The sequence below is a fragment of the Petaurus breviceps genome, unplaced genomic scaffold, assembly GCF_028583685.1.
Source record: "Petaurus breviceps papuanus isolate PSGF00001 unplaced genomic scaffold, PetGlider_PUasm1.0 176, whole genome shotgun sequence".
Lineage (NCBI taxonomy): Eukaryota > Metazoa > Chordata > Mammalia > Diprotodontia > Petauridae > Petaurus > Petaurus breviceps.
Genome location: NW_027185771.1, coordinates 16106101 through 16119294, shown reverse-complemented (window position 1 = coordinate 16119294; position 13194 = coordinate 16106101). Strand labels below are relative to the sequence as shown.

Here is a 13194-nt window from a genome sequence, read left to right as displayed (position 1 = left end):
AGCGAGTAATGACAGGGACGCGGGGAGCCCTGCGGGGCCTGGTAGGGAGGCGGTGCGGAGAGCACGGGCACACACCCACGCGCGAGCACGTCCGCTCGGACAGTGGGCCGCCTGTCCTTCTTCCCCTCCCACCCCCAGTTACCTAGGGAACGTTGTCTCCGCGTTCCAGCTGCGCCGGTGTTCGGAGACCTCCCCCTCCCCCACGCAGATGACGTCATGGTCGGCACCCTCCTCCCCCCAGTCTTCGGGGAGAGCGGCTCTCGGACAGCGCCGACCAGAGAGGGAGGGGAGAGGGGAGGGGAGAGCGGTGAGGGGGCGGGGCGGGCGCTGCTGCAGGGCGCGGGCGGGGGGAGCCGGGGAGGGGCCGGGCTGTGCACCTGCGCCGCTTCGGCCTCAGCCCCCGCCCGGCCCCGGCCCCGGCCCAGCCATGGCCAAGCCTCAGCGGACCCCGGCGCGGAGCCCCGACAGCATCATCGAGGTGAAGAGCAAAGTAAGGGCCCCGGCCCCGTGCCCCTCGCCCCCCACCCCGCCTGGGTCCCGGCTCCCTTTCTCCATCCCTGAACCTCCTCCCGCGGCTCTGCGCTCCTTGTCCTCCCATCTCTGGCTTTCTCTCCGCCCGGTGCCCCGCCGAGCATCGTGGATCTGAGTCTGGGGGAGGCGGGGGCGGGGGGCTGGCTCTGCTCCCTGCCCCGCACACAGAGCCAGCCCCTCTCGGTGGGGGGCCGGGGTGTAGACAGGCCCTGTGCCGGGGCTCGCTGCTGCTGAGGCTGAGGGCTGGAGCTGTCCCCCGCATTCAGCACCCTCGCCGGCCCCACGCGTTACGCGCCAGCCCCCTGCCTAAACGGGCACCTCGCTGCTCGCCTCCTCTTAAGGCTTACCCATAAGCCCCTGACCCCCCAGAGCTCTCAAGGTCCCCTCCCAGGGGAGGGGCTGGCTGGTCCATCCTCGCGCGTGTATGCGTGTGTGTGTGTGTGTGTGTGTGTGTGTGTGTGTGTGTGTGTGTGTCGGAAGGAGCTTTTGCCCATCAAGATGGCTCAGGCCCCGGGCAAGGACTGGCAGGAGCCTGACTCATTCCCTGTCCCTTACGCCTCATGTCCCCCTCCCCTCAGTTCGATGCAGAGTTCCGGCGCTTCGCCCTACCCCGAGCCTCGGTGGGAGGCTTCCAGGAGTTCTCCAGGCTGCTCCGAGCCGTGCACCAGATCCCAGGCCTGGACGTGCTGCTGGGTTACACGGATGTGCACGGGGATCTGCTGCCCCTCACCAACGATGACAATCTGCACCGGGCGCTCGCTAGCACGCACCCGCCCCTCCGCCTACTTGTGCAGAAGAGGGGTGAGAGGCCTGCACTGGGGGTCACTACACACGATCTGTCCCGGGGGTGGCGGTGGGGGGTTCCTGGCTCAGCAGAGACAGGACTAGGATGGCCGGTAAGAGGACTTTAAGGCTGCACTTGGGGCTGATGAAGAAACTAAGGCCAGGGTAGGTTGGGGTGACCTGAGCAACTACGTACTCTCTCCCACCGGCACTTGAGCTCATTGGCTTTGACCATGCAAAGAATCTTATGCATCATCTGGACCAACCCTGTCATTTTACAGATGAGGAAAACCAAGGCTCAGAGAAGGGAAGGGACTTGTCAAAGGTCACACAGGTACTGAGCAGCAGAGCTAGGATTTGAACCCAGATCCTCTGACTCCAAATCCAGGGCTATTTGTACTGTACCCCACACACTGCTGGGGTTCTGTTATTCCCCAGTAGGGTTCTATTGACTCCTTCTGCTACTGCTCCTGCTTGTGTCTCCGGGATCATGGGGGCCGGCATGGTAGGAAAGCACACCCCTTTAGACAATCGATATGTCTGAGAGGCAACAGAGATGTCCTCTCTCCCGGGGCCTGCAGAGAAGGGCTGGGCAAATCGAGGTAGGCACTACGCTGTGTGGGGAAGGGGAAGAAGAGAGTGTATGGGCCCCAGCTGGCTCTCTCCCCACCATGGGGCTGCCTGGACAACCAGGCAGAAAGGGTATCCTCCCCAGGGACCAGTCAAGGACCCCCACGTGCTTTAGAGGCCTAGAGGCAGGCACTAGGAAGTCTTGGGGCCCCAGAGCACAATTATTGAATTAGAAGCTGACAGCCAACTAGCTTGAGGTATGGGAATCTCTTCAGCCCCCTGAAAATTGGGCTTCCTGAGGAACAATACTGAGTTCTGCTCTATCCCACAGCAGAAGCGGATCCCACAGGCATGGCCTTTACCTCCAACTCCTTGCAGCGCAGGAAGAAGGGGCTGCTCCTCCGACCTGCAGCCCCTCACCGGACCCGCCCCCCACTACTCATCAGTCTTCCCCAAGACTTCCGTCAGATTTCCTCTGTCATCGATGTGGACCTGCTGCCTGAGAGCCACCGGCGTGTAAAGCTACACAAGCACGGCTCAGACCGTCCACTGGGCTTCTACATCCGAGATGGCGTTAGTGTCCGGGTGGCACCCCAAGGCCTCGAGAAGGTGCCTGGCATCTTCATCTCCCGCCTGGTCCGTGGAGGCCTGGCGGAGAGCACTGGGCTCCTGGCAGTCAGTGATGAAATCCTTGAGGTCAATGGTATTGATGTGGCTGGCAAATCACTGGACCAGGTGACAGATATGATGGTAGCCAACAGCCACAACCTCATTGTCACTGTCAAGCCTGCCAACCAACGCAACAATGTGGTGCGGACTGGAGCAGGCCGACCTCCAGGAGCTCAGCCTACTGCCCCCCTCCCTCCTACGGAGGTTCCTGAGCCAGACAGTGATGAGGACAGTGACCTGGTCATTGAGAGCCATGGCTTGCCTGGCTACCTTCCTCCTTGCCCTAATGGGGTGCCTCTGGCCCCTTCCCAACGGGACTTGCGCCCCAGTCGCTCACTGCCTGGCTCTCGAGGATCCTTACAGTCACTGGACAGTCAGGATGGGGCCAGCCCTGCCCGGGGGGGCAGTCTAAGGGAAGATGGCAGTGGTATCACCCTATAGTCTGAGATCTGGCCAGCTGGAGCTTGAGGGCTATTGTCCTCCTAGCCTCTGCCTGGGTCAATGGACACCAGGGCCAGGGTGGGACATGGGAGAACAGCTCCTGACCTCAGTTCCCCATGGTGGCCCTGCACTGTCTCCTCCCTACCCGACTCCCTTGGCCCAGGCCTTTCCTCTCTGGGCAGCCAGCTAAGGAGCTGCCTTTTCAGGAGCTGAGGCAGTGCCTTTGCTCACTTGCCCCTCCCCATCTATGAAACATTAAAGCTTTTCTAGAAAACACTGGCCCTTCTCTGCTACAGGGGGAGCACTTTGTGGGACTTGGATCACTTCCCTGCTGAATCAGAAATGTCGTGAGTGGGCTAGGCAAGGGGCCACAGCTGGCTCAGGGAGAGGAAGGGGAAGGAATTAGGATCTCTTGTAGCCTGCACTGCCCCAACCATCCTGTTCTTGCCAGCTCCTCCTTCTGGCCCTCTTCTCTTTGAGCAGGGGTCCCCACAGCTGGCAAAGGTCCTCAACTTTGAGTCTGGCAAAAATAGCTGTTCTTCTATCACCCCCCCCCCCACAAAGCTGGCTGATATGACTGACAGAGCCCCATCTCCATGCCCACTTAGCTTGGCATTTCTAGAGAAGCATGAGAAAGATGGGAGTCTCAGATGGGGAAGGCATCAGGAGGAAGGAGATTGGGATGATTGCTCATGTAAAAAAAGGTTTAATTTAAAAACAGAAAAATACTCTTTAACAGCAGCTCCCTGGGCCTGTTCCTTTTGCTGCCCCTATGGGGGGCCCAGGGGGGCCAGGGCCACAAGTGTCAGTACCTTTCCTTCCAGGAGCCAGACAGCCCCAGCCCTGAGACCTCAGGGCACTGCTCCGCCCCCCCCCCCCCCCCCAAGGAGCACAGTGGCCTTCCTGTAGGCCAGAGGGGAAGCGCTCAGGAATCCATCTTGATAAAGACTTTGGATCGGGAGAAGATCTTGAGGGCCTCCTCCACCTGGGAAAGCTTCTTCTCTAGCTCAGCCTTGTGGTTCTGGGCTCGAAGGGAGTCTGCCCCAGAAGGCAGCAGCACCAGCTCTCGGAGCAGTTCCTGTTGGCCTGAGGAAGGAAAGGGTGAGGGGCACATGGGTCCAGCTCCCTTCCACAGGGGATAGAACCCCAGTATTCAATATAACTCAGCAAACATTTCTCAGGCAACAACTGTGTGTGTGACACGGTACATGGGCGCTGGTTAGCAAGACTGCAATCAGCAAGGAATTGGGCTGGCAAGAAGTGAGTGTGGGGGATGGGGATCTGGCTCCAATCAGCTGCCTCACCCCCTCCCTCGGGCCCCGCCTAGCCCCCCAGACCCTAACTGGCCTGGACACTCACTCTGGAGAAGGGAGTTCAAGGTATCCAGGCGCTGGCTCTCAGGCATCAGGGTATGACCCGGGGGTATATCAGGGTCAGGCTGGCTCTGCTGGCGCTCCTCAGCTTCCCGGCGCCACAGATCTTTACGTTCCACTATGCTACCAAAGGGCAGAGTGAGTGGCTGCTCTGTCCCCAAATGCCCAGACCAGACCCAGCTGCCTCCCTCAGCCACTCATGAAGGTGGAGCAGAGGACAGGAAACCTGCCTCCCTACAGTGGACGTTGGGTCTGCTCTCTGCCCTCCTCCCTGACAGAGGCTGAGGACATCTCTGATGGGGCTGGAGGGAACAGGGCACAGAGAAGAGACCAGTGAGAACCTACTAGAGAGGCACCTGGCCCTTCTGCCTGGTGTTGTACTCCTCCTGTGCCCGCCGCCGCTGTTCCTGTACCTCAGCCAGACACTGGACAGAGCGTGAGCGCCGCCGAGGAGCCACTTTGGCCGTTCGGGCATTGTGGGTGATGAAGTCCACAGCCAGAGCCTGCCCCTACAGGTCAGAGGAGCAGGACGGAGGGGGGGATTGTTGGGGCTGCAGCAGGAAGGAGTGGAGGGAGAGGGATGGCCTAGGACACTAGGGAGCCCTTCCTCTCATACTAGGCCATACTGCTATTTCCTTCTTCCCACTCCCAGCATCCCCTGCAGATGGATCACCTTGGCAGCAGTGCCTGTGGGCTGGGATCCATCAGTACTGGGCAAAGCCAGGCCTGCAGAAGCCACACGACGAGGTTGCACCCCAGGTCCACAGCGGGAGTATGCCCGCAGGAATGCCGGCAGCTCTGGTCCCAAGGCAGTGGATGGCTCCTGGGAGAAGCAGAGGGACTGAGTGAGGCAGGCTCTGAAGCTAAGCCCTCAGCCCAGCCAGCTGGGCAGAGAAGGTGGTCAGACGCCGGCCAGGCACAGTCTGGGGGCCTGAGCTACCTGCAGCTTGACTTTCAGCCGGGATTCTACTTTGTCATACTTGGGTGATCGCCACAGAGCCTCAAGAGGACGCGGCCGGCTGCGGCCTTGTCCCCTCTCCTGTTCCTGGAACCGCTTCTGGATCTCCCGGATTCGCCTCACATTCTCCTTCTCGTGGTCCTTCACGTCTTTCCCTGGAGATCAGGGAGACACTGCCAGGCCTGCTGCATGGGCACAGATGCCAGAACTCGGAACTCCCAGCAATTTCTTAATAAGTTGTTTAAACTGGAAGGAAGGCTGGACAGCATCCGGTCCAACCCTCTCTCCTTTTACAGAAGAGGAAGTTGAGGCCCCATCAGGTGCCTTGTCCAGCATCAAATGGGTGGCAATGTAAGATGCACATGTCCTGCAACACCAAACATACTGCCTCACACTAGGCTCTGTCCCTGAGGCAACCAACAACCAACCTTCAGAGAGATTTGCCCAGAGTTACACAGAGTTGGCCATAGCCCCTGGTCTCCTACCTTTCTAGTCTAGTGTCTCTTGTGGTTCTAGCCTGGGGGTCCAGCCTGTTATGGCCTTCCTCCAAGGGCCTGGTCTTCCTGGCTTCCCATCCCATTCCCCAAAGCCTGAGGTAGGTGGCAGTGGCTGAAGAGGCCTCCTTGGTGCCTGCCAACCCAGGCCACCGCTCTTAGCACTTACTCTTGGGCAAGGGCTCCCTGCCCAGCGAGACCTCCTGGAACTGCAGCAGAACACCCATCAGGCCCTGCTGGGAGGCAGGGCGCATTCGAGGAGCAGGCTGGTCCAGTGGGGCACCTTGCCAGGGAGGCTCCAGGCCGGGCTTCAGAACACTGCCTTCAAGGCTCCTGGCTGGAAGCAAGCAGGAGAGGGGAGGTGCTAGAACAACCATAACTCACAGGTACAGAACTCCCATATGTAAGCTCTCTGAGGCCTGGAAAGTACTTTGCTGGAAACCACCTGTGAAACAGGGGCATAAAAATCATGATTTTACATGATCCCATCTACATTATGGTATCATTCACTTAACTTTTTAAAATTTATTTTTTCCAATTACATGTAAAAACAAAAAAATTTTAATTCTGAGTTCTAAATTCTCTCCCTCCCTTTCCCCTAGAGAAGATAAATGCAAATTGTACATATTTCCATATTAGCCATGTTGCAAATTTCATACACTTTAAAAATAAAATGGGGCTCGGATATTTGGCCGACTTCAGCTTCGGGGCCAGAAGGGAACCTCTATCAGTCCAGTCAGTGACTGGGGTGTTGGGCGATGCCTGCCGCCAGGTGCGCCGGACCCCACCCCATTCCACCAAGGTGCCCACGCCGGGTCCTGCTACGATCGCCTACCTGTGCCTGGGCGTTTGTAGTAGTTGGGGAACAAGGTGGGGTCGGGGGGGATCGGGCCCGAGATCTTGGAGGGTCCTTCGCACATGGCCTGGGCTTCCGCCGCTGAAAGAGAACAGAGGTCTCTAAAGCTGGTCGCCGCCCCTCGCCCCAGGCGCCCAACTCCCCTTCTTCCCCTCCCCCTCCCCCATGCCGCCCCGCTCCCTGCAGGTCGGGACCGCACCCCCCTCCCCTCCCCCCGCGACCCTCTCCCCGCAGAAGGTCGGGACCTCCCCCCTCCCCCGCGCCACGCCGCGCCGCCCCGCCCCGCAGAGTCTAGACCTCTGCCCACCCCGCCGACCCCTGCCCCGTGCCGCTCCGCCCTCCCAGACCAGTCCTACACTCAGGCCGCCAGGCCCTCCCCTAGTCCTCCGACGCCCCCATCCCTCTTTTGGGGTCACAAGTACCCGCCCTCGCACCATCAAGTCGCCATCCAAGTCCGAGGCTCTCGCAGCGCCAGGGTTCAACCGGGAGTTGGCGTCGCCCAGCAACACCAGCTTCCTGTTCGGGGATGGGAACTCCCTGGAGAAAGGTGCATTCTGGGATTTGTAGTTCAAGGCATTTAGAGCGCTCCTGGCCCACCACCCCGCCCCCATCTCTAATACTACTTGCTACGGTAACAATTCTATAGCGCCCACCACGAGCCACGCACGAGGTGTGAAGGACTGAGTGAGAATAAGAACGATGTGCCGGGCACTGTGCTAGTCATCATCTCATTTGATCCGGACCACAACCTCGCAAAGCAGATGCTGTTATCCCCACTTTACAGAGGCAAAGTGACTTGCTCAAGGCCACCCAGCTATTTAGTGCCTAAGGCTGAATTTGAATTCAGGTTTCCCTAACTCCAGGCCCAACACCCTGTCCGCCGCAATACCTAGCTGTCCCCTGTTATAGATGGGGAAACTGAGACCCAGGGAGAGGAAGTGGCTTGCTAATCTTCCCCCAGGGCAGTCCCCATTTGTAGGCTACTTAGTTAATTCTCAGCATTTTTTTTCTTTTAAGTTTTATCGATAATTGATACCTTTTGCTGGTGGCATTAGGGATACCCCAGGATAGCTATTCCATGTTTAATGTATTCCGTGGATCCATATCCACTTAAAGCCATAGTTCTTGAATCCCCACTGATGCATTTACTTTTCCCCTCATCAGTTCTAGGGCACAATTAGTTCAAAGCAAAGGCACACAATGAAAGGGCATAGTGATGTCGACCCGACTGGAACCGGTCTGGAACCTGGCTGGAGGTGAACAGATGGAACAGGCTAGAGACAGACGGAGTCAGGACACAAAGCTAAATTAGTTAATTGCAGAGTGAGGAAAATGACATATGCATGTGGGAGCCCCGCCTCCTAAGAGGGAGGGCTTAGATACATCCCGGGGTGGGCCGGGAATCATTTTTAGGTCTTGAGGTCCTGTGGGAACAGTCATTGTCTCAAGTCTTGGGGGTCGTGCCCACACTGCAGAGCACAGAACAGGATTGCAGTAGTGACAAACTGGGATTGTAATTGTGTGATGGATGGCCCTGGGAAATAGGGAGAATGAAGCTTGGAGCAATACACTTTGCCAGAGGGTGATGTCATCCTGAGCATAAAGAATTATTGTTATGCCAAGCTCAGAATATTCCAACAGTAAGTAATGAAACAGTGAGGGAACACTCCCATCCCCCTCTATAGACCTGGCACCCACTGTCTCACAGATGCACACACTGCAGGTGACTAGAGGGGACACATGCACATAAGAGATACAAACAGAGGACAGGTGTGGCTGACACACCTGGGAGGTTGAGCCAGGGCACAGACCTGGGGAAGGGACAACTCGTGCCTCCAACCAGTCTGGTGAGACTGGTCTGGGGATGTCATCTCCCACCTCCAGCTCGTCCAGGGACGTTTTTGTGGTAACTGCAGATGTGCAGCTGAGTTTATCTTGTTGGTCCTGTTCTACACATTCTTTCACGGTCTTCATCTCTTTGGGGCCACCTCCACTCTGACCATGGTGGTCATTTCAGCTCCTGTCTGCTGAGGTATGGAGGCTGTAAACTCTCCCTGATAAAAGCTGGCTGACAATTGTTTGTAATTCTTCCTTCTACCCTCACAGAAGAGTAACACAAACCTGGCAGAGGGCCCCAGCCTAAGAATGGGGTTTGACTTAGGACAAGGGGATGTAAAGTTGAGCTGGTTATCTATAGGATTTCAAAGGGATGACAAGGGAGTCAGAACAGGGTTGATGTACTGGGAAATAAGGAAAAGGGTAGAGGGACTACAGTTCTCAATGAGGGAAAAATATATATATTTATAAGTAGGGAAGCAGAGGCAGAGATGGTGGGATAAGAGGAAGGGAAAGAAGTATACCTACAATGTGCCAGGTCAGAGTGAATAGCTACTCTGAACCCAAATGACCAGACCAGACCCAGTGGCCTCCCTCAGCCATTCAGGAAATATTATCCTCACAACTCTGGGAGGTAGGTATTGTTATTATTCATTCCCATTTTACAGATGAGGCAACTGAGGTAGAGGTAAAGTGACTTGCCCATGGTCACAAGAGTCTGAAGCTGGATATGAACTCAGGTCTTCCTGACTCCATGCCCAGTGCTCTAATCACTGTGGTGCTACCTAGCTGTGTCTAAGAGAGGATAAGAGACCTAAGAGTGGAACTTTCAGAATTCTGGATCAGGAAGGTCCAACAATTGTGGGTATGATGATCGAGGGCATTTTTTACCTTGGTGGAATGAAGGTGCTGATGATGGGAGCTGAGGATGGGCCCTTTATTTAGAAGAGTACAGCCCTCTGTTCCAGGCACCTATCTCACTTAAAGTTAGACATTCCCAACATCCTTTCTGGTGCAGCATGAAAATTAGTTTGAACCAGAACAAAAGGTAAACTTAAGGAAATAAGACCATTTTTCTCCACTCACCTAGTCTGCATTTGGCCCTTATTGTGCCAATTTAAAAAACAAAAAACACAGGGCAAGACTCCCATTGGTTCAGTGATATATTTTTGGCCAGTATAAAATCTGTCTCTGTACCAGTAAGGGCTGATAAGGATCCCCCAACTTCTCTTTTTGAGTTGCCATATTTTCCAGAAACACTGGACCCACCCGAACATGTCAAGGATGAATCCCCCCAGATGACATAATTTTTTGTTTACACCCCAAGCTGGATACCCTGTGGGTCCTTGGGAGGCAAGACAGGAGCCAGTCAGTCTGTGCCAGGCTGGGAAATGCTTGTACAGCAGGGGGGGGGCGTCCTTTGCAGATAAGCAGACCTTCCTATCTTCATAGTCTAAGGCTTCTCAAGGGAAAAGAATGTGACTTTTGCCCTCCCCTTGGGGCAGGATTACTTTACCATTCCCTCCAGTACCATGCCCCTTCTTCCTGTTTTCTCCTCCTCCTTTTGTTATACTATCATAAATATGCAAACTTCTGTGAGGGCTGTGAACGCTTTGGGTCCCATGTGCTTGCTCATTTCTCTTGTTAATATTAAACCTGTTTTCACATGCATCTCATGACATCGTGATTGCCTGTTGACAGTACATGTATTTTAGGCCACAGTCATCTTCCACTATTCTCCTCCCCAACCCTGAACTGTCTTGTAACAAACAAAAACACTGAAATGGAATCAAACACATGCCAAATTGTATCTGGGGTGTTTGCAGCATTAAGCACCCATGATTCCCTCAGTTATACTTACTTCCATCTGAGCCAGGTGTCAAATGAGCAGGCTGGAATCGTTGGTCTCTCTGGTCTCTTCCAGCTCTGGGCCAAGGGTCCTATTATGTTCATACCAGCCTTCCCAGATTTCACTGAATACCTGCTATTGATAATTTCTCATAACACAATAGTGTTCTATTACATTTAATAAACTACAGTTTCCCTAATCAATGGCCACCCATGGCTTTCTAGTTTGTTTTTTTTGTTACCACACAAAAAATAAGTTCCTCTGAATATTTTTTATATTGAGTTCCCAGCTTGTTCCCAAGCTCCTGGGCTGCCAGGATCAAGTCATCTGAACAGTTTAGTGTCTTTTCTCACATAGTTCAAACTTTTCCCCCAAATATTCAAACCGATTCAAACTCCTTCAAGAATTTATTGGTGTACTCCTCTTTCCTCAGTCTCTCCAAAATTTGCTGTTTCTTTTGTTGTTCATTTGTTTCATTTGTGTCTGACTCTCTGTGACCCCATTTGGGGCTTTCATAGCAAAGATACTGGAGTGGCTTGCCATTTCCTTCTCCAGCTCATTCTACAGATGAGGAAACCAAAGCTAACAGTAAGTGACTTGCCCAGGGTCATATGACTAGTAAGTGTCTGAGGTCAGATTTGAACTCAGAAAGATGAGTCTTCTGACTCCAGGCCTGGCACTCTATGCACATTGGCACCACCTAGCTGTTTCTAGTCTTTTATAATATTTGCCAATTTAATGGGTTTGGGAGTACCAGCACCTGTTACTTCAGCCAGGAGACACAAGGTATGGAGAGCTGAACCTGGAGTCAGGAAGAGCTCAGACCAAACCCTGTAACAGACATTTACTCTATGGGTTACTTTGGGCAAGTCTTTTTACCTCTGTAGGACTCAGTTTCCCCATCTGCAAAATAAGTGTCTGGACTAAATGTCCTTTAAGAGGCCTCCCAGATGCAGCAAGCTGTGCTCTTGTGGGTGAAGAAGCAGGTAACAGCAGCAACAAGAAGATGATGATAACAACTGACATTTCCATTTTGTCTTTTCTTGCTCCTTCCATCTTCAGGCTCTGGCTGAGGCCTCCGTGGCCATTCTTCCCGCACTGGCTACACTTTCCCCACATTTCCTTTGGCGTTTCCAGGTGCCACCGTCACCCAGAAACATCTCCTCCTTCGAGCCTGATGAAATTCAAATCTGTCACCCAATGCAAATCCAGGTAGCTGTGGTCTACAGATCGCCAAATCTTCCTCCCTCAGCGAATCCTGTTCCCGGCTCACAATCTTTCCTCTCCATTTCCTGCTTGTGTGCCAGAGGACTTCAGCATGCTCCCTTAAATACCCCAACTTCCCCAGGGAGTCACTTGACTCCTTCTCCATAACACACTCTGTCATCCCACCTCCACCTGTGGTCCTGCGGGTGATCTTGGCATCAGCCATGAAAGCACCATTCCCATATCTCTGAGCTCTGAAATTCCCTAATCTGACCACAGTCTTCTGGATTCTCCCTCTCCCTCTGCCTTCCATTACCCAGCCCTGTTCTTCATCCATACCGTGGGACCCCTCAGCTCTCTTCCAGTCCATTTCCCACTGAATTAATCAGCCTCTTTCCTTTTTTCCCTCTTGACCCCATGGGTGAACCAGTTCAACTCTACATTGCCCCCTTTTCTTGATTCTCTTGCCCTCTTATCATATAGATGATTGTGCCCTGCCAAGCCTTGGTCTTGGATTACTCCCACCATCTGCTGCCTCTGCTCTACATGCTGCTGAACAAGGTGGAGAAAATCATGCAGCCATTCTGAAGGGATCCACTAAAGATTTGTGTTATCTGGGACCTCACTGCTGCTAGGCAATCCTTTATATCTCCCTCATCAACCTGCTATCCCATGCAACACAGTGGCTCCTCCAAACCTTTTTATCCTTCCTCACACCTTCCATGGCTCCCTTCCCACTCCCTTTCACCTGAGAACCTCATGTTTTATTTTATTTTATTTTTGGAGGCGGGAGGCAAGGCAATTGGGGCTAAGTGACTTGTCCAAGGTCACACAGCTAGTAAATGTTAAGTGTCTGAGGTTGGATTTAAACTCAGGTCCTCCTGACTCCAGGGCCAGTGCTCTGCTCTGCTCACTGAGCCACCTAGCTGCCCCTGAGAACCTCATTTTACTGGAAAAGTGGAGGCCATTTGCTAGGAGCTCTCTCTCCCCCCTTCTGAATTCACATGTCAGATGCATTCTGCCATTATCTCCTCCACAATGATGAGGTGGCACTTCTCCTTGTCAAGGCCAACCCCTCTACCTGCACGGATGATCTCACACCATCTCCTATCTCACTTACCTTCAATCTCTCCCTTCCACAGACTGCTTCCTTGCTGCCTACACATATACCCACGTCTTTCCCATCATCAAAAACACCTCCTTTGATCCTCACTAAGTGTCCACCAGACTCCATAAGAAGGCCACCTACAATACATGCCTGCACTGTATCTTCTCTCTTTCTCTCCAGTCTGGCCCTCTCCAAATGACCCTTAATAAAAGGATTTGTTCTAGAAAACTTGGACTCAGTCAAAAGGCTGCAGCCAAGGATCACATGTGGCCTCAAGGCTGCAGGTTCCCCACCTCGGAATGGCCTTTTCCCAGTCCTCATCTTTCTTGATCGCTCTGCAGCTGCGGACACTTTTGGTCACCTGTTTCTCATTTCCAGATAGTACCCTCTGCTGCTCTACCTCTCTACCTCTCAGTCTTCTCTGCCAGACCTCCATCCAGATTGTGTCTGCTAAGCATGCACCTCCTATAGGACCCGGCTTCTGTCCTGGGCCTTCTCTTCTCTCTCCATACTGTTTCAC

The 13194-nt window shown here is 54.1% G+C and overlaps 2 protein-coding genes across 6 annotated transcripts; one reads left to right on the top strand and one right to left on the bottom strand.

Annotated features, from left to right (window-relative positions):
• The first annotated feature begins 361 nt into the window (after positions 1 to 361).
• Positions 362 to 3563, top strand: PARD6A (par-6 family cell polarity regulator alpha). Of its 2 annotated transcripts, none has more exons than XM_069085727.1 (3): positions 362 to 490; positions 1110 to 1332; positions 2216 to 3563. In XM_069085727.1, the coding sequence occupies exons 1-3, from the start codon at positions 428 to 430 to the stop codon at positions 2992 to 2994; spliced, it is 1065 nt and encodes a 354-aa protein (XP_068941828.1). In that variant the 5' UTR covers positions 362 to 427; the 3' UTR covers positions 2995 to 3563. The 2 variants fall into 2 exon arrangements, with proteins under 2 accessions (XP_068941828.1, XP_068941829.1); XM_069085728.1 differs by having other exon boundaries at positions 2219 to 3562.
• A 121-nt stretch (positions 3564 to 3684) lies between these two features.
• ENKD1 (enkurin domain containing 1) lies at positions 3685 to 7209 on the bottom strand. Of its 4 annotated transcripts, none has more exons than XM_069085729.1 (8): positions 7110 to 7209; positions 6655 to 6756; positions 5989 to 6156; positions 5308 to 5480; positions 5041 to 5190; positions 4713 to 4876; positions 4354 to 4490; positions 3685 to 4080 (listed from the first exon to the last, which is right to left on the bottom strand). In XM_069085729.1, exons 2-8 carry the CDS (start codon positions 6737 to 6739, stop codon positions 3920 to 3922), a joined length of 1038 nt encoding a protein of 345 aa, XP_068941830.1. In that variant the 5' UTR covers positions 6740 to 6756; positions 7110 to 7209; the 3' UTR covers positions 3685 to 3919. The 4 variants fall into 4 exon arrangements, with proteins under 4 accessions (XP_068941830.1, XP_068941832.1, XP_068941831.1 ...); XM_069085731.1 differs by having other exon boundaries at positions 7098 to 7138; XM_069085730.1 differs by lacking the exon at positions 7110 to 7209 and adding an exon at positions 7032 to 7107.
• Positions 7210 to 13194: the final 5985 nt, after the last annotated feature.